At 55.9% G+C, this 25,783-nt stretch overlaps 11 protein-coding genes across 11 annotated transcripts; 4 read left to right on the plus strand and 7 right to left on the minus strand.

The window, feature by feature from the left end:
* Window positions 1–28: 28 nt before the first annotated feature.
* On the minus strand, window positions 29–1,539 carry L969DRAFT_95586 (uncharacterized protein; the record flags this gene model as incomplete). The annotated part of the gene is made up of 3 exons (XM_014711587.1): window positions 29–918; window positions 982–1,300; window positions 1,354–1,539. The coding sequence occupies 3 exons, from the start codon at window positions 1,537–1,539 to the stop codon at window positions 29–31; spliced, it is 1,395 nt and encodes a 464-aa protein (XP_014567073.1).
* A 296-nt stretch (window positions 1,540–1,835) lies between these two features.
* Window positions 1,836–2,866, minus strand: L969DRAFT_95587 (uncharacterized protein; the record flags this gene model as incomplete). The annotated part of the gene is made up of 2 exons (XM_014711588.1): window positions 1,836–2,629; window positions 2,683–2,866. The coding sequence occupies 2 exons, from the start codon at window positions 2,864–2,866 to the stop codon at window positions 1,836–1,838; spliced, it is 978 nt and encodes a 325-aa protein (XP_014567074.1).
* On the plus strand, window positions 2,798–4,359 carry L969DRAFT_538714 (uncharacterized protein). The gene is made up of 9 exons (XM_014711589.1): window positions 2,798–2,921; window positions 2,976–3,161; window positions 3,212–3,322; window positions 3,371–3,468; window positions 3,520–3,576; window positions 3,625–3,736; window positions 3,786–3,891; window positions 3,939–4,133; window positions 4,185–4,359. The coding sequence occupies exons 2-9, from the start codon at window positions 3,031–3,033 to the stop codon at window positions 4,341–4,343; spliced, it is 969 nt and encodes a 322-aa protein (XP_014567075.1). The 5' UTR covers window positions 2,798–2,921; window positions 2,976–3,030; the 3' UTR covers window positions 4,344–4,359.
* Window positions 4,360–4,375: 16 nt separating this feature from the next.
* Window positions 4,376–7,213, minus strand: L969DRAFT_18525 (uncharacterized protein; the record flags this gene model as incomplete). Its single annotated transcript, XM_014711289.1, has 3 exons — window positions 4,376–5,841; window positions 5,895–6,095; window positions 6,142–7,213. 3 exons carry the CDS (start codon window positions 7,211–7,213, stop codon window positions 4,376–4,378), a joined length of 2,739 nt encoding a protein of 912 aa, XP_014566775.1.
* Window positions 7,214–7,356: 143 nt separating this feature from the next.
* L969DRAFT_51122 (uncharacterized protein) lies at window positions 7,357–8,567 on the minus strand (the record flags this gene model as incomplete). Its single annotated transcript, XM_014711590.1, has 3 exons — window positions 7,357–7,539; window positions 7,592–7,846; window positions 7,902–8,567. The coding sequence occupies 3 exons, from the start codon at window positions 8,565–8,567 to the stop codon at window positions 7,357–7,359; spliced, it is 1,104 nt and encodes a 367-aa protein (XP_014567076.1).
* L969DRAFT_88961 (uncharacterized protein) lies at window positions 8,340–10,911 on the plus strand. Its single transcript, XM_014711591.1, has 8 exons — window positions 8,340–8,770; window positions 8,830–8,932; window positions 8,981–9,069; window positions 9,125–9,209; window positions 9,260–9,413; window positions 9,470–9,571; window positions 9,628–10,379; window positions 10,438–10,911. The coding sequence occupies exons 1-8, from the start codon at window positions 8,625–8,627 to the stop codon at window positions 10,879–10,881; spliced, it is 1,875 nt and encodes a 624-aa protein (XP_014567077.1). The 5' UTR covers window positions 8,340–8,624; the 3' UTR covers window positions 10,882–10,911.
* On the minus strand, window positions 10,859–13,259 carry L969DRAFT_88962 (uncharacterized protein). Its single transcript, XM_014711592.1, has 4 exons — window positions 12,565–13,259; window positions 11,916–12,510; window positions 11,274–11,860; window positions 10,859–11,221 (listed from the first exon to the last, which is right to left on the minus strand). Exons 1-4 carry the CDS (start codon window positions 12,913–12,915, stop codon window positions 11,009–11,011), a joined length of 1,746 nt encoding a protein of 581 aa, XP_014567078.1. The 5' UTR covers window positions 12,916–13,259; the 3' UTR covers window positions 10,859–11,008.
* A 30-nt stretch (window positions 13,260–13,289) lies between these two features.
* Window positions 13,290–20,529, plus strand: L969DRAFT_104375 (uncharacterized protein; the record flags this gene model as incomplete). Its single annotated transcript, XM_014711593.1, has 9 exons — window positions 13,290–14,444; window positions 14,499–15,427; window positions 15,480–15,693; window positions 16,083–16,184; window positions 16,248–16,346; window positions 16,446–17,531; window positions 17,592–17,676; window positions 17,725–20,431; window positions 20,490–20,529. The coding sequence occupies exons 1-9, from the start codon at window positions 13,320–13,322 to the stop codon at window positions 20,527–20,529; spliced, it is 6,387 nt and encodes a 2,128-aa protein (XP_014567079.1). The 5' UTR covers window positions 13,290–13,319.
* Window positions 20,490–22,732, minus strand: L969DRAFT_88965 (uncharacterized protein). The gene is made up of 4 exons (XM_014711594.1): window positions 21,940–22,732; window positions 21,737–21,819; window positions 21,088–21,684; window positions 20,490–21,031 (listed from the first exon to the last, which is right to left on the minus strand). The coding sequence occupies exons 1-4, from the start codon at window positions 22,574–22,576 to the stop codon at window positions 20,669–20,671; spliced, it is 1,680 nt and encodes a 559-aa protein (XP_014567080.1). The 5' UTR covers window positions 22,577–22,732; the 3' UTR covers window positions 20,490–20,668.
* A 101-nt stretch (window positions 22,733–22,833) lies between these two features.
* Window positions 22,834–24,197, plus strand: L969DRAFT_539193 (uncharacterized protein). The gene is made up of 8 exons (XM_014711595.1): window positions 22,834–22,889; window positions 22,938–23,002; window positions 23,055–23,090; window positions 23,142–23,263; window positions 23,317–23,482; window positions 23,539–23,672; window positions 23,729–23,916; window positions 23,971–24,197. Exons 1-8 carry the CDS (start codon window positions 22,887–22,889, stop codon window positions 24,085–24,087), a joined length of 831 nt encoding a protein of 276 aa, XP_014567081.1. The 5' UTR covers window positions 22,834–22,886; the 3' UTR covers window positions 24,088–24,197.
* Window positions 24,161–25,765, minus strand: L969DRAFT_24990 (uncharacterized protein; the record flags this gene model as incomplete). The annotated part of the gene is made up of 4 exons (XM_014711302.1): window positions 25,626–25,765; window positions 24,598–25,570; window positions 24,336–24,543; window positions 24,161–24,287 (listed from the first exon to the last, which is right to left on the minus strand). Exons 1-4 carry the CDS (start codon window positions 25,743–25,745, stop codon window positions 24,161–24,163), a joined length of 1,428 nt encoding a protein of 475 aa, XP_014566788.1. The 5' UTR covers window positions 25,746–25,765.
* Between the last annotated feature and the right edge of the window lie 18 nt (window positions 25,766–25,783).

The raw sequence follows: 25,783 nt of genomic DNA on the forward strand, positions 1-25,783 counted from the left end.
ACAGCTCGTCAGTACGAATAGGCTGGCGTCACAGCGGGTTCTCCGTGCGATAGGTCAGCAAGGTCGACCGCAAAGGCTCGAGCTCGGCGTGCAGCTCTTTGAACTCGAGCATGGCCGAATCAAAGTCGGATTGAGACATCGCGAGTCCCTTGCCTTGCTCTATCGACTGGGCTTCGGCTTCTAGCCTCGCTCTGATGGCGGTATACCTCTTGTAGCTACGTTGGAAATAGGCTTGGTATTTGGTGTACTGATCTTCACTGGCTACGCTGATTTGAGGCGAGGCTTTCGTGTTGTCTGAAGACAGGCTCGCCAGAGCTTCGACTTTTCTGCGCGTGGATCGATCTCCCGGCTCTTCAGGCGAGCTCTGGTCATCAGGCTGAGCAGTGTCCTTCTTTCGCTTGGCAGTAAAGGGACGTGCGATTCTCGCGCCGCCTGCAGTCCGCGAAGTCGTCATGGGACGCGTCGGCGGTTCTGCAGCAGGTGTGGTCGCTCTCGTCAGCAGAGCAGGCAGAGCTTGTGGAGGCGTAGGCTGCAATCTAGCTGTAGTCTTGGCCATCTCGTCCTCCTCGGACTCTGCGCTACTCGTCCTTTCCAACTTATTCGATCGTCTCGGCGTTGGCAGGGGCGAATGAGACCGTGATGAACTGGACGAGGCGGTCTTGAGTGCTCTCTTGACACTGTGACGACGATCTGTCCTCTCCTTGTCGTGCGCTCTGATGGACTGAGCAGTCAGAGGTGAAGTCAGATCGAGTTGCGGTATCCCCAAGCCTATCGTGCTCGTCGACTTGGAGGGCGTGTACTCTTGCTTGCTCGGGGTACGGACAGCTCCAGAGAGTGGAGATTTAGGTATGACGCTCTGCCTGCCTCTGAGCAGAGGAGAAGAAGGCAGCGAACTCGTTCCTCTCGACTTTCTCTTTCCTGTCCGTCCGATCAATCAATCAATCAGACGCTGCTTGATCATCAAGGGCGACAACAACGGACCAGAGCCGAGCGATCGAGTAAGAGACGTCGATCTCTTCTTTCCGTTGACAAGCAGGGGCGCTTGAGGGAGGAGTACAGTCTGTCTTGCCAACTTGTCCCGTTCGCTAGCGAGTGTCTTGGCTCTCAGTCGTTCGCTCTGCTCCTCGGTCAGATCGTTCGTGCTTGCACGCTTGCTGGGAGCAGCTTCGGAAGCCGGAGTGAGGACGAGCTGATCTAGCCGAATGAGTTCGCTGGTAGAGGAGTCGAGTCGGTACAAACTCCTGTCGCCTTGCTTGCCCGCTTCAAATGTCCATGACTTGCCCGTGCTTCCGCCAAGCACCTCCGAACTCACCATGTCAGTCATCATCGTGCAAGCTGACACTGCACACCCACCCACTCCTCCGGCGAATCTGACGACCAAGTCAATGACAATGCGGCATGCTGTCTTGCTTGACGGACGAGTTGGTCGATCGTCGTCGAGGGTAGCACGCCCAGTCTGATGACCTCTGGCCTGCTTGGTGGCTTGGCACTGGACGAAGCAGTGCCCGTGTGGCCATTGCGCTGCCTACCCACCGCCATGGCCTCCCGTCACTCGTTGGGTTGCGCCGACTCGACTCGAGGCCCGTGCGCATCCGCTTCAAGGCGCAGGGACTGGGAGTGATGGAGATTGAATGTCGGTGCTATTGCTCGGGGGTGTTCGCCGGTGTGTCGTGCTCATTTGGTGCCATGTCGGTGGTGCTGTGAACGGACAGACTAGGGTGATCGTGATGATCGACGACGGCTGTCGTTGTAATTATAAAACGCGTGACAAGATCAAGGATGACCGACACGATCACGTCATGGACAGACAGCGTACAACACGGCACTCAGTGTGATCACTCGGTCAGGCCAGTCCGCAAGAGCATGATCTCGTCGCGGAGAGCGGCAGAGTCTGCCTCGTGCAGCTGTCTGAGCGCCTCGTTCTCCTTCTTGACCGCCGAGAGAGCATTCTCTGCTTCCATGACGCGAGCGAGCAGGATCTCGTTTGTCTTCCTGGCGGTACTGACCTGAGACACCAGAGACGCTACTGTCTCTTCTGACGCCAGACCGTTAGCGACAGGCGTCTCTGACTCTGCCTGTGCCTGACGCTCTTTCTCGTCGACGATTCGTTCCCTCTCGTCCAGCTCATAGATCGATCTCTGGACTTCCGTGAGCAGATCCGATCGACGGATCAGCTGGCGAACATAGTCCTCCCGACGATCTCTGAATGCCTTCTGCGCTGCTCGGTTCTGTTCCGCTCGTCGCTGGTCCCTGATCGTCTTAGAGAGGGGTTTGCCGTTCTCGTCCAGATGATCCAGTTCGGCTGCGTGTTGTAGCGCGAGATCGTATTCTTCCGAATCTCTCTTTGCGTTCGTCGAGCCCCGCTTACGTCCTCGCTGGGCAAGAGGAACACTGGGGTGAGGAGGAAAGGCAGCGACACGTCTTGCTAGCGAGCTCGTGAGCATGCTCGTATCGATGTCCGCCAGCGGATCCACGAGGGGTGACTCTCGATGCCTCGTGCTCGATGACTGTGCACCGCCAAACACTTCGTCGTGCATGTAGTCTTGCGACTCTGAGCGCATGGGATCGCCTTGGACGGGAACATCCATGCCATGCTCGTGTTGGTTGGTCAGGAACATGTTCGCGCTCTCTGCATGACAAGGGTAAGGCCCAAGCGTACAATGCACACACGTGCTTGCTTGCCCATTGGATCTTGAGCGAGTTGATGGTGATGATGGCCTCGAGCGAGAGAGGCGACTTGTTGCAGTCCATCGGAGCCAACAGCCAAGCTGCTCGGGCCCGCATGGTCAGCGATATGTCGACGCTTGCTCGGTCGATTTGTCCCTTCCGCGTCGAGTGCGACGACGGTGCCCGCGAGATCGAACATGACAGCAGCTGCCCCTGCAATATTCTTGGTAAGGCTTCGAGCGACCGGTGCAAAGGTTTGTAAGCAAGGCGATCTGTCAGATGAAATCATTCGAATTCTCTGCCGGCAGGTTGTCGTGCCCCTTCTGCTGAGCGCTCAGCGTACAGCACCGTACTCTCTCCATCATGTCGGCAGGCTGGTCTCTCACCGAATCGGATCCAAGCGTATTCAGTGCAATATTATGGGAGCTCGGCGTCAAAGGTGTCGAGGTAGAGGAGTTATACGGCTTAGACGCAGCTCTGCTCGAAGACCTACAGTCCGCGCTTTCCTTTCGCTACGCACTTCATCCTCATAAGCGCTATACAGACCCCAAGCCTTCATCTTCCTGTTCAAATATCTTGGAGGCGAGCGAGCACCGGCGCGGGCAGGGCGGCAAGACACCAATTTTCGGGGCTACTTTGCCCATCAAGTGATCGAGTTTGTCAACTTGGTCTTACGTATTGGCCTGGCTGATGCTCTCGAAAGAAATGCTTGCGGTACCCTGGCGATACTCAATGCTACGATGAACTTGAACTTGACACAGCTCGGTCCAGAGCTGAGCAATCTGAAGGATTTCTCATCCCGTCAGTCCAGCGCGTCATCAGCTTGCGTTGCTTGCTCAACGAGGATAGCAGAGCTTGACCCACAGACCAAAGGCGAAGTGCTCACGAACAGCGAAGTGCTGAGACAAGGTGGGGCGTCTGTGAAGACCACTTTGCTCTCGCTTACTGACAGAACAGTGCACAACTCATTTGCGCGATCGGATCCTTTCCAGCTGGACGAGGCGCGGCCGGCGACAGAGGACGACGATGTGTATCATTTCATAGTCTACCTACCCATCGATGGTCATCTGTAAGCAGGCTTTGCATGACAAGATGCACCCTGCTGACTGGCGCTCCAGATATGAGCTTGACGGGTTGCAGCCCTGGCCGCTCGATCACGGCGCAGTCGATGCCTCAAGGTGGACCGACAAGGCCAAAGAGGTCATCCAAGCTCGTATTGCCACAGTGAGCTCTATTGACTTCTCCTCGAGCTTGGCCTCACTATAAGCCAGTATCCCGCAAATGAGCTCCATTTCAACCTGATGGCGATCTGCGAAGACCGCCTTGCTAATCTACAGTCGCGTATAGATGCATTGCAGGCAGTACAAGGCAGCGCAGTCGATACGTCACGATCAGACGCTTCGCTTGATCTCGCACACTTGCAGAGTCAGCTGTCCGATGAGCAAGCAAAGAGACAACGATGGGCAGTACGTTGTCTCGTGTACTGCTCAGAGGGCCTCTGATCGACTTTGGCACAGTTTGACAATGCGCTACGAAGGCACAATCATGTTGGGCTCGTTCACGCTTTGTTGGAACAGCTCGCGAAAGCAGGACAGCTTAGCGCAGAAATCGAGCAGGCTAAAGCGAAAGCAAACGAGCAAAGAGAGCGGCGAAGAGCAGCGCAGAAAGCCTCATAGATACCAAACGATCATGATGTAATAGTACAGAACTAGTGCTGCTCGCCGTAGGCGCGGTACTTGGATCGCAATTGCTCCTCTAGTTTCGCTTGTTGCTCAGATATATCCACGTCTCCCCGTTCAGACATTCTTCTTAGCTTCCCCAGAGCTTTGGCACTGGGCTCGACGGGGTCGACAGGTGTATCCGTCTCGTCTGTCCCGTTCGATAGCTGCGACCGAATCGTGGAGCTACGGGAAGGCGCAAGGACGGGCGAAGAGACGAAAGGATTACTGCCCACCCGGCGAGAAGTAGGGGTATCCGTGATCAGAGGCGGCAGCGAATCTTCTTGTTCCGAATGGCCGAGCTGCATCGGCTCAGAGGAGAGTGCATGCGTTTCTCCTGCATACATAGCCGAGGGGACCTTCTCAGGCGGATAGCCAGAGTCGAAAGCGCTCTCGGGGGTCGGCGTACCCGCCGCGACGGGAGGCTTCGGCAGCGATCTCGATCGGGCTCGCGCCGTCGGATCTGACATTCGCTGGAAAGGATTCGTTGGCAGAGGCGATCGAGCGGGCGCAGGTGCCGGTTCGGGCAGCGTTTCTTGAGCAAGCGAGTAGCCATTTTCGTGCGACGTTTCATGAGGAACGGGTGAATTTGAGCGAGATGAGCCTGCAACAGGTTGATTGCCCACGGAGAGATAGTTCATGCCGTCTAGATCTTGATCGTACTGGGCACGATCCATCTTCGTTTCGACTTTGCTGCGCTCTTCGACAATACGTTGTTCCTCTAGAGCCCTCTTCTCGCGCTCCATGTCTTCGTACAGCCTGAATGCTTCCACAATCTCGCTGTTCGCAGAGAGCAGAAGATCGAGCAGCTTCTCCTCGTGCGTCTCCTCCGCACCTGGCGCGTTCATCGCAGCAGCAGCAGTGTCTGCAAAGGGATTACTAGCTGCGAGAGCTTCATCCTGAGTTGCGGACGCAGCGTGGTCGCGTAGATGCTGTGCCTGTGCAGCCGAACGAGCTCGGTCTGCTTCTGATGTCGCCCAGGGTATAGCATCGATGAACATGAATTGCCTCTGTTGGCACTGAGCATAGAACTCATTGATGAGCTCATTCGAGTCCATGTCTTCGGGTTGGGTGAATTGCAGCGTCTCTTGCAGCATTCTTGCAGAATGAAGAGCGACTTCGGCCTCTTTCTTGAGATTCTTGGTGTGGTATTCGCCAGAAGGGGACGACTGGAAGCCTGCAGCGGCCTGTTCGCGTTTCGATCGACGAGTGGTCTCGAGAATGGGCGGGTCAAAGGTGGCATCGTCTGGGTCGAGAGGAGCGCCGTTGATGGGATCCTCGAGCTGCTTGACACGGTTGTACAATGCTGTGATGCGTGAAAAGTCCGTGTCGGCTTGGAGCTCGTAGGCCAGAATGGAAAGCGATTTAGCGAGCAGGGCGCGGACTTCGAGATCCGTCTTGGGCGATTTGATCAGCTTCTCGAGTACGTCGATGGACTTCTTGTTGGTCATCTCCACTGTATCATCAGATGAGCCCCCAGCCGGTGTAAGAGGGGGAGAAGGTCCGCACGTTTGAAACGCTCGCCCGAGTTGCGAGTCATGATGGTCATGACGCGCACGGCGCGTTGTTGCGTTTCTGGCCGGCCGTGCTCGAGCTCCCTCCGTAGCGCCTTGGCTGCCTCTTTCGAATAAAGCGCAGATACGCTCACTTGATCGCACAACCGCAATGCGCGACCGTAGTCGATATCCGAATTGGCACCACACAGATACCCTGGCGAGCCGATCAGCCATTGTTCAAGTCACATCCATCGACGCACCTATGGTCTCTGTGACCCATGCCTTCTGCTGAGTGGACCTCGAAGGCTTCGCGGGTGCGCCACCGCGCAGATTGCGAGATCCGCGCACGTTGTGGTGAGCGTAATCGACAGGCTCTCCTCTCTGATACTGCATTTGCATTCTCTGAGCTTCGGTCTGAGCTTCCGAAGTCCGATCTTGACTGTTCGAGCTGGCAAGGAACGGAGCAGGATCGTAACCGCCCTGTATGATTCTACCCTCGGGTCTCCTCGTCGAGATCCTACGCGAAAGGGCCCCGGCGTCATCTCCATCTGCCGTAGGATCTTTGGGCTTGGATCTCCCGAACAATCGTCCGGCTAAACCTCTCTCTGTGCCGACAGCGCCAGAAGAAAGCGGAGCAGACTGACGAGCGGGATTTCTCGACTGGAGATCTCCATCGTCTTCATCTTCGCTCGTCGGCGCAGGGTAGTTGACTCTGGGATCGGTATAACCTGCCATGGTTGCGGGTGAATGATGAGGCTGCAGAGCGGTGCCTGTCTGTGGGTAACCTCTCTCGTCATCCTGCCTCGGCCGTGTGCCTACACCCGGTCTGGGCGATTTTGTCCTGCCATTATTGCTGTACGAAGTAGCCATGAACTGTGCCTGAGGACTTGTGGGCGGGAAGGAGGACAAGTGGGAGCCGGGCAGAGGTGATGCTTGAGCATTGACACCGTTCAGTCTCGGGTCGCCGGCAGAAGGTGACGGACTGGGGCCTGCAGACCTTCTTCGAGCAGACCAACGTCGGCTGAGTGCACCCCCGAATCCGCCGCCAACGTCTGCAGGTTCCTGACGAACGTAAGATTGACCGAGCGTATCCTCCTCGGGCTGATATTGCGGGTGATGTGCTCCCTGTGGCTGCGCGGGTCTGGCACCAGAGGCTCTGCCATCGGAGGGGAGTGGCGAGTGTCTATCGGGCAGGGGCGAGTGTGAACGATCACTGCCCGCTGGATTGTAGCCGGCTAGGTAGCTGGACTCTGCAGCTCGCGCTTCCTCGGTGGCCACATAGGGCGGATAGTCACTCTGCTGACTCTTCTTGCCTCCGAATAGCCTCTTCATATCGTCTCACGAGCAGCAGCGATGAGGGAGGGAGGAGAGTCGCAATCCCTTCCAACACCGCTTGCTTTGGCACGTCTATCGGCTCTTGGCCCGCAACGTGTCAGCAACGTGTCAGATACGTCAGGTGATGATGCATTTCATCATTACTTGTCTGCCAAGGCCTGCTGCACAGCTCGGAGCACCTTGGCATGTACATCTTTGTTAGCAGCAACGACGCCTTGGTTGGCTTTCAATGTCCTTCCCTGCCCAAAGTCGAGCTTCTTGCCGTGCATGTCCGTCACGATCCCGCCGGCTTCTCCCACAAGTACAGTCCCGCTCGCATGATCCTTCCAGCTGTTGTCAGCGCTAGTAGAGAACTTGAATAGCTCTGCTACGAACCCAGATCTTCTCTTGGTAGCCTGCTTTGACGGGCAGACGCAGATAGATATCGCCATCGCCGCGCGAGATCGAACAGTACTTTGCTTGAGAATCCATGCGAGTAGGTTGCTTCGTGATACCGAGGAGCGAAGCTATCCTCGCATTCGTCGATTGATCAGAGTGACCGGCTTCGACAGACTCGCAGAAAGATGCGTCCGCGAGTGAACCGATAGGCGCAAAGTGGATTGGCGTCAACTGCTCATTGTCAAATGAGCGCTGTCATTCCCCCCATCAGCTGACGTCCATGACAATCATAGGGGCAGCCACCCACCTGATAGGCGCCTTGACCCTTGACGGCGACAAACAGTGTGCCTTTGCTAGAAGTATTGTCTTCAAAGTCGATAGGCAGGTTGGGACATCCCGTCACGCCAAGGACGGGTTCGCCGTCTTGGATGAGAGCAAGACAGACAGCATACTGCCCCTTTCTCAGGAAGCCTTTTGTCCCATCGATAGGATCGAGCGCCCAAGTTCTCCCTGTTGCAGCCGATTCTGCATTCCCTCTGTCGATGGCTTCGTGCCATTCCGTCTCGGTCCTCTGTTCCTTGCCGATAGGAGACCAGTACGAGTGATCTTGGTCTGTGCCAGCTTGAGAGTCGAGTGCCCAGTTGGCAAAGTGGACAATCTTGTCTGACAAGACTTTCTGTTGGACTGTCTTGAGATCCTTGCTGTCCTCTTCGCCGACGATCCCGTACGACGGGAAATGATGATGGAGCAGTGTCGAGACGAGTGCTTGGGCGGTGTAGTCGCCCACCGTCACGGGAGACTTGTCATCTTTCGTCACCGAGTCTGTAGAGACGAGCTTTTGAAAGACTCTGTCGGCGACGAGGGAGGCCTTGAGTACTGCAGAGATGGCGACTGCCGTCTCCTTTGCGTAGGGATTTGTGGCACTCGTCAGGCTCGTCATCTGTCGTCTCAGTGCGCCAAGCCTTGCGAGCATAAAGCAAAGTGATTTGGGTGCCCCAGACTTGTCCAAACTGGTAGGCTTCGGCCAGCAATGGCATCCCTCCTGAGCCGCTTGGGCGAGCGCATCGTGTCAAGCAAGGACGACAAGGACTTACTGCCCGAGGAAGTACAGCTACGAAGGCACGACCGTCGGCTACGCATCTTTACACGACTCATCGATAAAACTCCCCTCATCAGGTCCTTTGTCTTCCTCTATCGTCCTACTCGCACAAAGATTGATTGAGTCAATGCTTCAGTTGGATCTTCCTGTTGGCGGGCTATGCGTGGTTGCTCGCATTGCCCTACAAAGCGCTTCATCGCGGTCATTACATCAGCGAGAACGCGATCCAACCTGCCCAAGTCTGTCTCTCGCCTCGGGACCTCCTCATCATACTCATGCCAACTTAGGTCAATACGTATTGGAGCTGGACAGAAGTGTCGTGGGCGGATCGCTATGCAGGTCAAGTCGCAGAATGGGCAACGCTGCCTAGTCACAGGTATCCTCCATGGTACATCAGACGCGTCCAAATCTGACCGTACATATGTCGGCAGCAAGGCAGATCAGATAAGGATAGCGTTCGGCAAGAATGGTCTTCCTGCTGCCACGCAGAGCTACTCCTACGACGCAGGCAACAGAGTGAGTTAGTTCATCGCCATCCCCGACGCGACAGACTGACAAGCTCGCAGAGTGTCGCGGGCACGAATGCCTGGGCCGTCTATCACGCACCAAAGACGGACGGATCCGAGGCTATCGTCCTCGTGGCTTCATGGAAGAGTAGAAATGGGCAGGTCAATGTGCGCGGTATAGCCACGTTGCTCGCTTTGTCGCGCTACCTCACAAGTGAGCCCGACTGCTTCCACGCTGATTTCGACACTCACAGAGACATGCATCTGCAGAGTTCTCTTTGTGGTCCAAAGACATCATCTTCTTGATATCTGACGGCTACCTCGAAGGCGCGCATGCATGGCTCAAAGAGTACCACGGCCAGACACAGTCCAGTGCGTACAAAACAGCTCGCCTGTACAATCACTCATGTTCTGCAATGGTCGCGCAGATCTACGAGCAGACAAGCTACGATTGACCAGTGGCGCCATCTGGGCTGCTCTCATCGTTGACTATCCTTACCATTCTTTCGATCATCTGGGTATCTACTTTGAAGGCACAAACGGACAACTTCCTAATCTTGACTACATCAACTCTGTCACGCATATAGCTCGATGGACTGGTGGCTCGCCTGTGCGACTTCACACAGACACAGACAGCCTGCGATCGGATTACTCTGGTCTAGCCTCTGCTCTCAATCATGACGATATTAGAGAATACCAGAGAGCGAGCAAGAACATTCTGCGTCAAGTGGGATACTGCGCTCTCGGTACCCCCAGCGGACCACAAGGCGTGTTTGGTCAATACCGTATCGATGCCATCACGCTTTTTGCCATGCCAGCAGAGGGCCCCCATGGGTTCCACAGTCTCGGCAAAACGATCGAATCCACCCTTCGGTCGCTCAATAACCTCCTCGAGAGGTTCCACCAATCCTTCTTCCTCTACCTCATGTCGACTCCCCATTCTTTCGTCAATGTTGGCAATTACCTGCCTGGTCCGATACTGGTCAGTATTGCAATGACGCTCAGCGGACTAGGATTATGGGGTCAGATCTTTGCAAAGCGGAAGGACCGTCTCAAAGGCAGTCGTGACGCTTTACCCGCAAGACCTGTGCTGCTTGCATTGAGCCTCGTCACCCTTTGCTACATGCTCGGAGGTGCTACGCTTTACCTGGCAACGGCCAAGCTGCAATTGATCACCCAGGTATTTTGCAGCTATTATTTCCTCCAACTGGGTTGTTGAAATTTCCTTCTCAACGCAGATACATATCCTCTGCTCACTAGCAGCATTACCAGCCTTGGCCGCATGGCCATTTGCAGCGCTCGCGCGCAATAGACAACACACAGAGCGACTGAGCGACGTTCTTCTCTGCTTTGGACTCATCATCAACGGCATGGTTCTGGCCGTTGCGTCTACGCTCAACTTCAGTCTGGCAGCTGTGCTGTCCATCGTCTCTGCTCTACCTTGGTTGGGAGCACGCAGCGCCAGATCGCCAGCAGATCGCTGGCTGGCCTCGATCTTCGCACTAGCTTGCTCGCCACCGAGCATAGCTTGCATCGCTTTCGCTCTCAAGCCATCTGGCGCCGTACCGGTGCTAGACAGTCTGACGAGGGACTGGATCATCGTTCGTTCGTGGACGTTACCTCTCATTTTCCTCGTTGTGCAACCGGCACTGACGCATCTGTTGTTGGCACTCTATCTGTAAACCCGCCATGATGCATACTGAAGTACAAAGTCTTGATTTGCAAAAGATCCGTAACAAACAAGCAGTCGTGAAAAGGTGAGAGATATATTTGCGATCCACGGAAAGTCCATAAGTAAAGGTCGTGAGTTCATGATAGTGCTTGTGCTGCCGCTCTTGCGTTTCGTGCCCGACCGGACCGCGTTGCATTGCTCCGGATCTGTTGGAGATAGCGTCCGAATTTCGACTGTGCTGGCAAGATTGGCGAAGGCACCTCATCTTGCGCTTGGTCTGTCTGTAAACTTTGCGTGACATCCCAGCGGCAGAGTGGACACAAGCTCGAGACACCCAGAAGCCAAGGATCCTACGGGAACGACATCAGCATTACTGATCAGCAACGACAAGAGGACACGAACGATACAATCGCGGTGATAGGTGTGCTGACCGGCACAGGGCAGGATTCGAAGATCATCGCCATCTTCGAAATCGCCGACGCAGATCGGACAGGTCTGTTGAGAGTCGACCGACCGAGGATCGACAGCATGTTTGGACATGCTCCTCCTCTGACCGCTTTCGATAGGCGATATTGCTTCTTTCTCATCTGCCGTACTGACGGCTGCGTATGCTCCTCCCTCTTGAGCATTGACAGGATCATCATGACCAAGCTCGGTCATGACTGCTAGCTCTACAGCTTCAGACTTGCTCCCCGTCTCATCCGCCTCATCAAAATCGTCTGCAGACTTTGAGTAGGCCTCCTCGCCTCGCATGGGCTGGGTCGGCGATGGCCTCGAGCCAAACTTGATCACGGGGAAAGTGTCCAAGATAGCTCGGGTGATGCCGCCTGCACGTGTCTGAGGTACGCCTTCCCAGTCTGGATGATCTGGATCGTGGCCCGATCGAGGCCCGTATCGCTCGGGATGTCGTAATGCTCTGACGGCGCCGGAGAGGATGACGATGAGGAACAGAACCGTGACGAGTCCAGAGATAGCATAGAGTATGATCACTGTACATGCTCATGAGCTGATGGGACAAGATATAGCTTTGGGGGCTGTGCTTACTGGCAACGCTCGTGGATGCTTTGGACCCGCTTGAGCCGCCCTGTATGGTCCCGGCCGGGGATGAGGTGGAATTAGATACAGTAGCATTTGCTGTCGCAAGAATTGCGATGAGATAGTTGCCGAGTGCTGCAGCGCTGGGCGTGCTGCCAGGTGAGGCTGTCCGGGATGCGTCGGCTGCACTCGTCCGGGTACTGTGCTCCGCGGTGATCTGTCGCTTTGCTAGCGCTGTCGTGGTACCATCGTCACCGAAGAGATCGGGAGCGGAAGTAGATGTAGCGACATCTGTGCTAGACAGTGCGTTGGGATCGAGCGATGTCGAAGTGGGGTAGGTCGTGCTGAGGTCCGAAGCCGGAACGACGGGCAGGACAGAATGGTTCAGGGTGGTCCAGATTGCGTCTGCGCTAGCATTGAGAAGCGTGGCATTGTATTGGAAGGAGGAAGGCAGAACGTTTGAGAACTGCGATTCTATCAGGCGGGAGCTCTGCACGTCTGTCGTTGCAAAGACGTCGAGCACTTTCTCAAAGTTGTCGAGATACTCTTCGTTGACGAGACAGCCGACGCTGGTCAGACTGTACAGCATCACTGCCACTGCACCCTGGACACGATGGCCGTCAGCATCTGCGGGGGATGAGCAGCAAAGCTGGCTTGCCTTGTCGCGACAAAGCGTGATGATGTCAGTCTCCATGGAGTAGGTGCCCAAAGTGCCGTTGGTGTCGCAATTGATGTAAGCGATCCAGGGAGCGTCACTGGGCGTCTGTAGGGTGTCGTTCTGTTCAGAGAAATGGACAAGCGCTCCTCGCGCTACGCCCGTCGAGTTATCCGCAGTAAGTTGCAGAGAGACGGGAGAAGTGAGCGAGCCGAGCGATTGCCATTGGATCTGCATCCAATCGCCCGAATTCTGAGGTGTCAGTGCCGTATCGTTGGATGACATTGCTGGAATGTATGCCCGGCAACCCGACATCAGGCCGGCAAGGAGGCCGATGATGCATGATCGAGTCATTCTTGGCTCGTTGTTCCACTATATGCTCATCGACAGCGAAACGGCTGCTGATCTGTGGCGGTTCCTCTTCTGTGGATGCGTGCGATGTGAGGCTGAGCACTTTGCGAGAGAGCGAGATGGACAGTCCGTGCACCTAAGAGCGCGCTCAGACGGTAAGGTGCCTCTTTATCGCTGCTTGTGCACGAGCGAGAGCTGACAAGCAGCCTCGTACTGGCCGATTGCTGAGACGGCTACAGCGGGCAGCGCAGGCCTGCACCTGAGTGTCACTTCCCGAGAGACGCTTGCCAAGTCTAGCCCGTCCTCCTGCCAAGTGCTGAGCTGAGCAAGTGGGGAACTGCCGACAGGCCGACAAGCGACGCGATGCTACGTGGAGCCCGACAGCGGCATCTGCCTCAGCCTCGACGATGGTCGCTGCATCACCACTAGGACCGCACTCCGTCGTACAAGGGTCTCCGGCCGATCATGTCGACCCGGCAGACCTCAAGGCCAAGCTACAAGCTCGAATAGAACGGAATCGTCAAAAAAGACTCGCACAAGTCGTCCCTGAGCATCCACAGACCATAGAGCCGCCTGCACTCGCGCCTGTAGAAGCGGGAGACGTCCAGAAGCCAAAGAAGAAGAAGCGGAGGATCTCGGTCGAGCCGGCAGAGGATGCGCAACGCGTCAAGGCTTCAGATGATGCGCAGAGCAAAGAAAGCGTTGCGCCCAAGAAGGCCAAAACGAAAGCGAAGCAGAAGTACCTCACACGCAAGCTCTCGAGACGCAAAGCTCGATTGGCGGAGCAGAGAGCCAACGCTCGTTCGGTCGAATCGCAACAACCTGTCGATGCAGTCTTGAGCTTACAGCCATCCTCCAACGAGACAGAGACGGCCGAAACCGAGGTAGAGGCGAAAGCCAGACGCAAGGCAGAGAGAAGAGCCAAACGTGCGGAGGTCCAGGGCAATAGTCACGAGGCAATAGCAGGATCGTCCAAGAAAAGAAAAAAGGCGCCAAAAGAGGACAGTGCACCCGAGCGAGAAACGAAGCAGGAGCGTCAGGCAAGAAAGGCAGCAAGGCAGCTTGCAAAAGCCGAAAAGGCACTTGCCAAGCAGACAATCGAGCCATCATCCGAATTCCAAGTGGCAGAAGTCAGAGATGCTCAAGTCGAAGGAGAGGATGTCGAATCGACTGGGCTGCAAAGCTTCCCCAGACCTGTTCAGCCTGCCCCGCCTTCTAAAGAGCTGCTTGCCCGATTAGCGATCGCAGACGAGCTATCTCGTCCCTTCATGGTCAACGCCAATGACACCGTCTCGCCAGGGTCGCTGCTCGACAGCGCAACGAATGCGCCTTTGCTCAGCCCGACACTTCTCATCCGTCTGCAAGAACAAGGGCTGGAGACGCTCTTTGCTGTTCAGATGGCTACCTGCCAGCACATCCTCGGCACAGAGCAGACTCGCTCGCTCTACCCTCGCTACCCACCTCGCGATCTATGCGTCAATGCACCTACAGGTTCCGGCAAGACCCTCGCCTACGTCTTACCTATCGTACAGGTACGTCAAGTACCCTTTCGTCACCACGCCTCGCTTACTCATACGGGACAACAGATGCTGAGCACTACCATTGTGACTCGTATGAGGGCTCTCATCATCTTGCCGACACGCGATCTCGTCACACAGGTCAAAGATACGTTTGAGATCTACTGCAAAGGCACCTCGCTTCGAATCGGCACAGCAACAGGTTCACAGTCTTTCAAAAAAGAGCAGGCGATACTCGTGGGCGATTCAGCCCACTACTATCCGGGCGGATCTAGCAAGGTTGACATCCTCATCGCCACTCCGGGCAGACTGATTGACCATCTCACTCAATCGCCCAATCTTTCACTCCAACATCTGCGCTTTCTGGTGATGGATGAAGCGGACCGATTGCTAAACCAATCTTTTCAGGACTGGCTGCAAGTCGTGCAGGCTCATCTGCGCTACCCTCCGCCTACCAGTGAAGATGCTGCCGAATTACCGCTCGCAGGAGACGCCTCTGCTGCGCCTCATGTGCTCGCCTTGCAGCAAGCGACTACGTCGATGAGCGAGACCCCGATACAGCCTCTCCAGCAGATCTTGTGCTCGGCTACGCTCAGCAGAGATCCACGACAGGTCTCCGCGCTCAATCTGCGCAACCCTGTTTTTGTTGCGGTCAGAGAAGCCAGGGACGACCAGATGGATGAGCTGGAGACAGAAGATAACTTTGCTCTACCCGCGACGCTCAAAGAACACATGCTTGTCACTTCCTCAGGCTCGAAGCCGCTGATGCTGTTTTATCTGCTTCATGCAAAGTCACTCTCGAACGTGCTCTGTTTCACGAAGTCTGTCGAGTCTGCACAACGCCTAGCGAAGCTCGTAGAGCTCTTCGAGACAGAGTACGCGTCCCGATCCGAAGGAGCAGACAATCAAGGCTTCAAAGTCAAAGAATTCTCTGGCTCGCTGCCGGTACCGCAGCGCAAGAAGATCCTGGCTGCCTTTGTTGCCGGCGAGATTGACATGTCAGTCCAACCGACAGACTGCCCGAGTCAGGCTGATCCTGACGTCACCCAGGTTGATCTGCTCCGACATTATCGCAAGGGGCATAGATCTGCCTTCGGTCGCGCACGTCATCAGCTATGACGTTCCTGTCGACATGCGCAAGTACGTCCATCGCGTCGGACGAACGGCTCGGGCAGGCAGGCCCGGCGACGCTTGGAGTCTCGTCGAATCCCAAGAAGCTAATTTCTTCAAAGCTCTTCTGACCGATGCGCAGCATCTGTCACGCGTTAGTCGGCTGCAAGTCAAGGCAAGACAAGTCGCGCCGTATGTTGAGTCGTATCACGCTGCGTTGGCTCAGCTCAAGGAAGCTTATACTTGAGCCCCAACGGTATGCATTCATGCCGAGCGTATCAGTCGACGCGCAGAGTACCCAGGCTCACTGCTTGCCGCACTTTCTGTGAGCTCTACGATAGAATAAAAATATTGAGAGGGAGCCAGGCGTGCGATCAACTCCAAAAGGCAAAATCCAATCAGCGCGACTCGCGCCACGCGTCGCCGGGACTGCATTTCTGTGTGAGACACGCCGCCCGCCGCTGTCGTTGTCGTCAAACTGTGTGTGCGCATTCAAACTTTAGCTCAGCAGCAGGTGCAGGCTCGCCACTGTGTGTAGTATAGGATCGCGGTGCCAGGAGCGTCGCTACTCCAACAAGGGTGCAAGCAGGCGCGGGTTGCGAGGCCAGCTTGAAACGTTCGCCCGGCGCCTCATTCGTCAGGAGGGTGCGTTTGCATTCAAGATCGCAGGAAAAGTCTCGAGACTCATCCGATTGGCATTTCTTCCAGACGCTCAATTATCCGCCTCACGAGCTCAGATCGTGCGTGCGGGGACAGCATCGTCTTGGCCTCACGCGAAGCCAAACGCTCAAGGCGACCAAACGCCTGGTCGGCTGCCAGTATCGGCTAGCGTAGCTACGGCATCGAAGATCAGCAATGCTAACTCTGCCTTGAGCGAACGCATATCACATCAGGCTTGCCTGGTAGCGCCTACCGGGCCTTAGCAGCGCCCCTATCCCGTCCGACTGGGATCACGCGCAAAAGCTCATCATGACGAGCGCGGCCGGACCATCGGGTGAGACAGCATCCTCTGGCGTCCCGATTGACGAGGAAGCCGCGAAACGTGCGCGGGCGACCGCAAGAGCAGAACGCGCAGAAAAACGCGCGAGCCTGCTACTCGGCACGATACCGACAAGCCAAAGCATGTATCCAAGCCCGGTCACGTCTCCAAACATGGCCTACCTAGGGTCTCAAAGCAGCGTAGGATCATCTCGTGATCTTGTGTCGTCTGTCTCGACTCAGGGCACGCGACAAACGAGCGGGCCAAGCTCAGAAAGTTCTGCAAAGGCCCGTGCTGCTGCTGCCGCTCGGGACGCCTTCTTCATTCCGCCGTTCGACCCGAAAGGCAAGCATTCGCAACAATCAGGCGGCACGGCATCGCTTGCGTCCTCCACTGCCTCGCCCTTGCTGCCTAGTCTGTCGACCATGGGCTACCCAACCGGCTTGACGGGTCTCATGACGCCCCCAATGTCACCGCCCATGTCCGCTTCGACCTCATCGATGGCCGATTCGGGTACAACGATATCTGACAGATTAGCACCCGCGAAAACACAAGCAAGTCAGCCGAAAGCACAAAAGCATAGACCTGCCACAACGACAGTCGTGCCAATCGATTCTGACAGCCAACATGGCTTTGAATCGCCGAATGCGGACCAATTGCAACCTCTCTCGCAGCAATCAGCCAGCCAGCGGAGCGCAGCAGTGCAAGCCTCGACTGCGTCAAAGCGAGCGTCCCATCAAATCACGAGCACGCTGCCGGACGCAGCCTTGCTGCCAATGACTCCCAGTTTGGTCGCCGCTCAAGCTTCGTTGAGCAATGGTCGACCGAGAGTGTTCTTTGGGCCATATCAGCTCTTGCAGACGCTGGGCGAAGGCGAGTTTGGCAAAGTCAAGCTTGGCGTGCACGGCGATCGTTGGGGCGAAGAGGTCGCCATCAAGTTGATCAAGCGTGGCAGTGTGCAAGAATCGCAGGCAAGGATGCTCAAGGTAGCGCGAGAGATTGAAGTCCTGAGGGTCAGTCATTCCACACCAGCTTGAGCGAGCATGCGCTGATGTGCGTCCCTTTGCTGACAGATTGTAAAACATCCCAACATTGTCCGACTGTACGATGTCATCGAGACAGAGAAGTATATTGGCATTGTACTCGACTACGCTAGTGGTACGCCCACCCGGTTTTACGAGATTGCCCAGCTAAACAGCCTCGCAGGTGGCGAGCTTTTCGACCACATCCTAGCTCACCGATATCTCAAAGATCGTGATGCGTCCAAGCTCTTTGCGCAGCTCATCTCTGGCGTCAACTACATGCACGCGAAGAAGATCGTGCATCGAGATCTGAAGCTCGAAAATCTGCTGCTCGATCGAAATCGCAACATCATCATCACAGATTTCGGCTTTGCGAATCGTTTCGAGAACCGCGATAACGATCTTATGGCTACATCATGTGGCTCGCCTTGCTATGCCGCGCCAGAGCTGGTCGTGCAAGATGGCAAGTATGTCGGTACAGCTGTCGATGTCTGGTCTTGTGGAGTCATACTCTATGCGATGCTCGCTGGCTATCTCCCGTTCGATGACGACCCAGCAAATCCGGACGGTGACAACATCAACCTGCTGTACAAGTACATCATCAGCACTCCGCTTTCCTTTCCCGAGTGGATCACTCCAGAGCCACGAGATCTGCTGCTGCGAATGCTCATCTCCGATCCAAAGAAGCGATGTACTCTCGATGATGTTATGCGCCATCCGTGGCTCAAGCGATTCGTGCCACTCTTCGAGCGGACGGTCGACGAGCTAGAGCAGATGGAACTTGAGAACGAGGCAACGAAGAGGGCAATGCTTCACCGACAGCGACAGATCCTTCTTGCTCAGCAGCAAGAAGCTGCAGGCATCAAGCCTAAGTCACGTCAAGCTGCTGCAAGGCATCAGAGCGCAATGGTCACGCCGACTGCAAGATCAGATGAAGTCAGCTCGTCCGCTCGACCAGAACGACCTTCTCGCTCCACCCGAACGCGAGCGGGGCAGCCTCAGTCTGCACTTACTGTGCCTACAGTCGAGCATCCCGACGAATCGGATTCAGGCTCGGCACTCTCGATCGCTACAGCAGAGGAAGCAAGCCTGTCTGTGCCCGCCTCGATACCGCTTTCGTCTTCTCTATCAGCGCCCATGCGGACCAGCGAGATTCTTACGGAGCCAGAATATGGTGCTGCGCCTGCAGCTCGTATAGAGGAGCCAACGGCAGTCCCAATCGTCTCGACCGAAACGATTGTTCCAGTAGAGCAGAAGACAGACGCCAAGAAGGCGCATCGCTACACTGTGCAAGTCGAGTACGATCCGGCCCGGTACGCTGCACGGACAAGCTCGCGTCCAAAGCCAAAGTCTGACAGTATTCGCGAGAAATTCCCATCCGCCGCTGCTACTGCGCTCGAGCAGGAGCTGAATAGTCCTCAGGTTGCCACAAGCTCGACACCGGTGGCTGCCTCCGACAGCGAGCTAAAGACGATGGCTGCACAAGCACGCAGCGACGATACTTCGGCTGTACCCTCAAGTGGATTGGGCCAGTCCGCGCCAGCAGCAACATCGCCTGCCGCCCCTACGATTGTCATTGCTCAGCCTGCAACAATTGTCGAAGAAGATACTTTACAACCTTTGCCGCCGACCTTGCCGACCAGAGAGGAGCAAGCAGCTGCGAAAGAAGCGAAGCGTCGATCTAGCCGTCGCAAGGCGATCAGCATGGTCGTTGAGCCTATCGGCAAAGCTTCACGTGCCGCCAAACGCTCCAGCGCAATTGCGCCGAGAACAAGCTCCAAGGTCCCTTCATCAAGCAGCCGCTCTTCCATTTCCAAGCTGGCAGAAGTTCCGCCTGCACCTAAGCCGATCTTATCTCAAGCGAGTCCTAGCCAAGGCAGCGTGCCAAGCTTGTCTGCTCGGACTGGCAAAGCAGCGCCAGCTGCGGCCGAGACGAGCACGATGGCTCCGAGTGATCCGACTTGGGCAAACGCCGCCTTTTCTGCTGGCAACAAGGCCAAGCGTGTCATGGACTGGTTCAGATGGAGATCGACATCTCGAGATACCGCGACAGAGAATCCGCCACTCGCGCCAGAGATCGAACGCCTTCGCGCCTCTTTCGATAACAGAAGCCGTGCTTCGACGCCATCAGTGCCAGCGTCCACCGGTCAGGGCACCGCTTCTTCGACCAAGACTGCGCCTTCGCCGATTGTTGCCGCCACAGCGACAACTACTCCGCCGCTATCGGCCGCAAACAAGCCTGATCAAGCTGCTGAACGTGAAAAGAAGCCCGAAGCGAAAAACAAAGAAGCTACCGTGGTTGCCGAACCGTTCAATGAAGCTCGCCTTCGCTTTCATCATGGCGCCGTTGATCAAAATGCTATCACTTCGCGCCCTCCTGTGCTTGTCATGGACGACGTGCGAAAGGTATTGTGGGACATGGGTATCGAGGTCGTATCGGAAGGCGACTTCAAAGTCAAATGCGTCCGCAAAAGCCGCAAGAAAGCGAGCGCTGCAGACAAATCTGGGCTTTACTCAACGAATGCTGCCAGCAGCGGGTCTATTGCCGCCAGCCAGACGACGCAAAAGGGAGTTGGTCGACGAGGCTCCGTGTCTGTTCAGGGTATCACGACATCGCCTAGCATCGCATTCCGTACTCTCTTTGGCAAGTCGAAGGAACCCTCGCCGGCAGACACACCGAGCATCGCCTCGCCCGCTATCTCAACCGAAGGCGCGCCAGAATCAGACAAGGACGGTCTGTCGCATGCACAGCCATTGCCGTTCTACGGCGATGCCGACAGTGGCGACGAATGTCGGTTCGCGGTCGAGATCACTCGCATGAAGAATCTCTCTGGTCTTTATAGTGTTGACATTCGTCGGCTCAAGGGTCAGCTGTGGGGCTACAAATACATGTGCGCTTCTTGCCTCTTTCTGCATAAGGCTGTGCTGACCATGAGGATGGACTCGCAGCTATCAGCATATGTTAGACAAGCTGAATCTGGGCGTCTAGACGACGCCTTCGCAACCTTCGCAGATCCACTAATCCGATTAGATACCCTCGGACCTAGATGTCCTCATCTGTCATTGTATGGCCATGCATGAATGTCACACCAGATTACAATAGAGAGTACAGGCGTGTCGGAGCTGAGCTAATTGCGCTTTGCGAGCATAGCCAGCAGTGCGTTGACGTCAGGTGTTGCGGTGCTCGCTGGCGGCTTAGTAGCTTGCGTGATGGAAGGCGTCGCTGTCTTGTTCAGACTGCCGTTAGCCTTGTCGAGCAAAGCCTGCAGTGCAGGTGGGATCGCGGCCGGTGCAGGCACTGCCGCTGCCGGCGCAGGCGCAGGTGCGGGCGCGGGCGCTACTGGCGATGACATAGGCGGAGGACCGCTCTGATAAGCCGACTGTTGTGGTGGAGCAGGCATGCCAGCTGGTAAGCCATTGGCACCGCCTGGCGCAAGCGACGCGAGAAGCTCCTGAACTTTATGAGCCTGCTCGAGTCGGCCATTCATACTCTGCTTGTTCTTCTACGTCAGTACAGGATCGACGAGCTAGGGAAGAAGAGACTGACAGGCATGGGCGCGCCCTGCTGATGCGGACTGTTATAGCCGTTGTGCTCGCCAGGTCGGAGAGGTGCGTTCGGGCGAGGAGCGCCCATTTGGGTCTCTGGCATTCTTGAAGGCGGCGCAGGTGCACTGTAGTCCCATGCATACTTCAGATCGAGCGTGCCACCGAGGAATGGTGTGTCTTTGAGCTTGTCGAATGCGGTTTCGGCGCCTCTGGCATCAAAATACTCGATGAAGCGTTGATGAGGATTGGCGCCACTGGGCAGGATGTCTCGAAGGTCACCAAATTGTCCGAACATCTGGCCGAGAGCGGCATCGTCGATAGGTTGTTGGGCGCCCGTGACGGTGAGGAAGAGCGTGCCCTGGTTGTCATCGCGCTGACAAGCTTTCTTGCGATCTTCGTCGCGAGGCACGCCAAAGTGAACGTCGATAGGTCTGCCTTGTAGTTGGGTACCTTGCAATCGTTCTTTGGCCATCTGGGCAGCTCTGAGATCGTAGTATGAAACGAATGCCATGCCTCTCTTGCCGATGATGTCGTAGAACGATCTGATCTCTCCGAATCTCTCGAACATATCGCGGATGTCCTGAGGCTTGGTATCATACTGCACTTCAGATCAGCCTGATACCTCGCGCGAGGGCTCCTGGCAGATATACCTTGACTGAGCGAACAAAGAGCGTTCGGCCGGGTCTTTCTCGGTTCCTGGGATCATTGGGCGACATGGCAGGCGCAGCTCCTTCTGCTCATCGAACAGTTTTCATTCAGCGCATGTTCATCGAGTGTTCGAAGAGCAAGATTGAGCGCATGAGTGCATTCTCACGCTGGCAGGGGGAGACACGAAGCAATAAACCAACCTCACCTCGGCGATCTCTTGTAGGTGGCGGGCCAAAATCTGTACCGGGACCATAGCCTCGGCGGGGAGGTGAAAGCGATCTTCGTCTATCGTAGGGGCCAGAAGGGCCAGACGGTCCGAGTCCAGGACCTCCGCGAACATTTCTGACTGGGCCCGGGCCCATCGACGCTTCATTTCGACCACCTCGGGCTCCATAGCCAGGCTGAGGACCCATTGGGTCTCCTCTTCGATAAGGCTCAGGCTCACGTGGACCGCCATAACCGGAATTGAATGGCATCTGATGCTGCGGAGCACCATAAGGCATCTGACCGGGTGAATGAGCTGGACCGCCAGGCATCCCGATCGACTGATTCATGTAGCCTCCCTGATGAGAGGGAGGAGGAGCAAAGCCAGGATTCATGTATCCATTGTTGCCTCCTTGCTGTTGCTGGAAAGCATTGAAGAGCTCAGCCAATTGTTGCGGGTTCAGGCCGGCTAGCATAGCACCAGGACCGCCTTGAGGGACGAATTGGTTATTAGGCGGCATCATGCCTCTCTGCTGAGACGGCGGAGGACCATAACCACCCGGTGGACCATTGTTGGGAGGTGGCCCTTGAGAAGGATTGCCCGAATAACCATGAAAAGGATCAAACTGGTTGCTCATCACTGCCAACTTCAGGCAGCTTTGTTCAATCTGGCCCCCAGTCTGTCGCTCAACCGGGTCCGCTCTTCTTTGCTTATGATCTCACTGTCTCTCTCTGTCGCTCTCGCCTTCTGTACCTCTGCCTAGCCAAAGTTTGCGTGGGTGAATTGCGGGCAGTGCTGCAGGCTGGCAGAATTTTGCGGTCCCGACCTGCCTTCAACCGGGCAAGCTTCCCCACGCGGGCAGTCGAGCCTCGCGCACCGATAAAATCGCGGTACGGTGGTCGCACACGAGCGCTCACAGGGCACTTGTTGAGCCTGAGTCCCTAACGATGGTATGTCCACTCGTATCCAACACTATCCTCGGCTCAGATGACCGTCAGGCACCGCTCACCCAAAAGCAAAAGACGGCCATGACGGCGAGATTGATCGACTTTACGCAAGCGACGTCAGTGGGGCCTTCATGAGCTCGCGCAAGCTTAACAACGTCAGACGGGCAGTGAAATTGATGCGCAACGCTTGCTCAAAAATCACAAGTCAGTTGGAAGGGCTGTGTGCGAAATTCGATCGAGTTGACGCAAGAGCAGGTGGGTGCTGGATCATGCTGTTGACGCATTCTGGTCAGATCCAGTCGCTCAAGCCAACGCTCGCAAGCCTGCCGACACCGCCACGACCAACAATCTCAACAAAGCCTTCGACTCCTTTGCAGGTCAGTAAGACAAACGTAAAGTTGTGTTTGCAACGCTAAGGAGCTGCGAGCAGGTCAGGGCATCGATCTAACAGATTACGACGGCACGATAGAGTACTGCACCAAGCTAGAAGTAGATCCTACAGATCCGATCATGCTCGCTGTCGCGCAACTTTGTTCAGCGCCATCTATGGGTACCTTTGAGCGCAAAGGCTACCTTGAGGGTTGGAAAGCGCTAGGGTGTGTCTACTTGTACAGAGCGCGATCCCATGGGACTGACCGTTTGTCGTCCATAGGAAAGAGACGATTGCACAGCAAAAAGCCTACATACCTAGCTTGCGCGACGAGATGTCTAGGGATATGCACCTTTATCGGAGGATATACAGCTTTACGTTCGACTACGCCAAGGTCGAAGGTGGCCGCGTCATGGGTTCGGGTTCTCCTGCTCGTCAGCCAATTTTGTTTTAATGTACCAGGTTGCGACAGCGCTCGAAACTGCAATTGAGCTCTGGCAATTACTCCTGCCACTCGCACCGGCTCACTTCTTCGAGCCGCATTCCATGTTCAGACCCCTACAGGGGAGTACAGACATGACGCAAGGTCTGCAAGCTTGGACGACTTACCTGACCGAGAAGACAAAGAACAGACCGATCAGCAAAGATGTCTGGTCACAGGTTTGTCGCTCTGTCGCTCCATCTGCTAAATCTCACTGAATCACTCGAGGACAGTTCCTCGACTTTGCATCAATTTGCGATGCAAAATGCGAGTCGTACGAGGACGATGGCGCCTGGCCGGGCTTGATAGACGACTTTGTAGAGAGCTCAAAGGCGATGGACACGGCTTAGACGAACTCGTGAAGACCTTCTGTATGTGAACAACAAGCAAGCAAACGTTAGTCTATCGTGTTGATACTTCATTCTATGAGCGAAACGAGACAAAGAGCGCCGCCAGTGCCGTGACTGAGTCTATACCGACCATGAGGAAGAACGGAAAGCTAGGCGTCTTGTCTGCAAAGGAAGCAGCCAGCTTGGACAGGAGCAGTATCCTGAGCAGCTCTTCAGCTCGATGCCACTCGCCAATTCCTGGCACATACCCCAGACCACCACTGAGCGAGTAGACACCCGCGATACGGCCAGCAAGCTCTTCGTTGTCTTTAGCTTTGAGATGCGATCGGGCCGATGCGCAGAGCGCCAAGCTGAGCACGATGCCGCTGACTTGCGAGAGACCGAGAAGGACTGCTCCTGGCCATACGCTGGGATAGCGAGCATTCCCTTTGGGCATCAGCGCGAAGCACAACGAACCTGACAGCTCGACCGGATCAGCTTCGTTCGATCAGCTGAAGTTGCAGGACCGACCTGTTGCGCCCAAAGCAAAGGCGCAAGCCAGAAGACGGTGACGCGCTCGCAGTCGTAGCCGACCGCCGAGAAAACCTACGAGGGGTGCCGCGATGAGACCGCATAGTTGAGCTGTGCCTGTTATCTGAGCCGTCAGGACCAGAGCAGAGGGGCACTTTGGTCTATCGCCGGGCACGCTAGCAGGCTGACAATCGTCCTGCCGGGAGTACTGTAGGATCAAAACAGGGATCATTGCAGAGACGAGAATGGTCTGGCTCCGAGCTGCAAAGCCGGAAAGACAGGCGAGAGCTACGTTGGCATCGCTTGCGAGTAATTTGAAGCCCGTCTGTAGGTCGTGACGGGGGTTGAAAGGCCGAGCGACAGTCTTGACGGGTGAGGCTGTTTTCCTCTTGAGGCCGTAGATGAGGAAAGTACCCTCGCAGAGAGCAGCGATTGCCACAATATAGTAGGAGAGCCGGATTGCAGAGGCGATAGAGTGTTGCGTAAAGTGCGAGGGAAGCCTGACGAGTACAAAGACAGATGTGACTGCGCCCAAGCCTGTGGCCATTCCCACGCAACCCGCCAGTCGCGTCGCATTGGGCGGCTCTGGTACAGCCTGAGCGAGCTTGTTGACTGCGTTTTCTTCTTGCAAGAGCGGCTGTCGCTCTGCTGGCATCGGTTGCGCTACCGTCACGGCGGTCATCGATGCCAGAACAGCAGTTAGCATCGTCGTCAATGCCGCCGATCCGAGAGCGTAGACCAATCTGGCGGCGAGCATGTCTGGAAACGCACGCTTGCTGCTCACAAAGATGGGCAAAGATAGCGCGATGAGATAGTGTCCCGAGACTGCGACGGGTCGAGGAGTCACTCTATCGGCGATGGCTCCAAAGAGCAATACGGCGATGAGAGCGAGCAATTCATCTGCAACGAGAAGGTTGCCGTTGATATTGGCTAGATTGTCTTTGATGCCTACTATTTCTTGCAGTACTGCTGGCTAGAAAGTCATGCTGCTTGAGCGGTCATCGATGATAAGAGGGTATGCGGCTTACTTGGGTCGTATTGACGAAAACGATGAAAGCGATCGATGCAAAGGCAGAAGTAGCATAGGCGCAGACGTTGAGGATGCCGACCGAGGGATCCAAGTGCCACCGTTCCTGGAATGTCGTCATCGAGCCGCACCTGATTGTCGATAGACGAGAGAGACGCG

Source organism: Mixia osmundae (genome assembly GCF_000708205.1).
Source record: "Mixia osmundae IAM 14324 unplaced genomic scaffold scaffold_7, whole genome shotgun sequence".
NCBI classification, from domain to species: domain Eukaryota; kingdom Fungi; phylum Basidiomycota; class Mixiomycetes; order Mixiales; family Mixiaceae; genus Mixia; species Mixia osmundae.

Excerpts from the sequence above, each read along its gene's own strand:
- L969DRAFT_538714 (XM_014711589.1), top strand. The coding sequence starts at position 3,031 with ATGTCGGCAGGCTGGTCTCTCACCGAATCGGATCCAAGCGTATTCAGT. Across the intron at positions 3,162-3,211 it reads GCTCTGCTCGAAGACCTACA|ACCCCAAGCCTTCATCTTCC; the intron begins GTCCGCGCTTTC and ends AGCGCTATACAG. Across the intron at positions 3,469-3,519 it reads TCTGAAGGATTTCTCATCCC|AGCTTGACCCACAGACCAAA; the intron begins GTCAGTCCAGCG and ends CGAGGATAGCAG.
- L969DRAFT_88961 (XM_014711591.1), top strand. The coding sequence starts at position 8,625 with ATGGCATCCCTCCTGAGCCGCTTGGGCGAGCGCATCGTGTCAAGCAAG. Across the intron at positions 8,771-8,829 it reads GATAAAACTCCCCTCATCAG|TTGGATCTTCCTGTTGGCGG; the intron begins GTCCTTTGTCTT and ends TCAATGCTTCAG. Across the intron at positions 10,380-10,437 it reads AGCTGCAATTGATCACCCAG|ATACATATCCTCTGCTCACT; the intron begins GTATTTTGCAGC and ends TTCTCAACGCAG.
- L969DRAFT_88962 (XM_014711592.1), bottom strand. The coding sequence starts at position 12,915 with ATGACTCGATCATGCATCATCGGCCTCCTTGCCGGCCTGATGTCGGGT. Across the intron at positions 11,861-11,915 it reads AGCATCCACGAGCGTTGCCA|TGATCATACTCTATGCTATC; the intron begins GTAAGCACAGCC and ends GAGCATGTACAG. Across the intron at positions 11,222-11,273 it reads CCTATCACCGCGATTGTATC|GATCCTTGGCTTCTGGGTGT; the intron begins GTTCGTGTCCTC and ends TCGTTCCCGTAG.
- L969DRAFT_88965 (XM_014711594.1), bottom strand. The coding sequence starts at position 22,576 with ATGAGCAACCAGTTTGATCCTTTTCATGGTTATTCGGGCAATCCTTCT. Across the intron at positions 21,685-21,736 it reads TCTTTGTTCGCTCAGTCAAG|TATGATACCAAGCCTCAGGA; the intron begins GTATATCTGCCA and ends TCTGAAGTGCAG. Across the intron at positions 21,032-21,087 it reads AGCAGGGCGCGCCCATGCCT|AGTATGAATGGCCGACTCGA; the intron begins GTCAGTCTCTTC and ends AAGAACAAGCAG.
- L969DRAFT_539193 (XM_014711595.1), top strand. Across the intron at positions 23,264-23,316 it reads AGCCTTCGACTCCTTTGCAG|GTCAGGGCATCGATCTAACA; the intron begins GTCAGTAAGACA and ends AGCTGCGAGCAG. Across the intron at positions 23,673-23,728 it reads CGAAGGTGGCCGCGTCATGG|CGCTCGAAACTGCAATTGAG; the intron begins GTTCGGGTTCTC and ends AGGTTGCGACAG.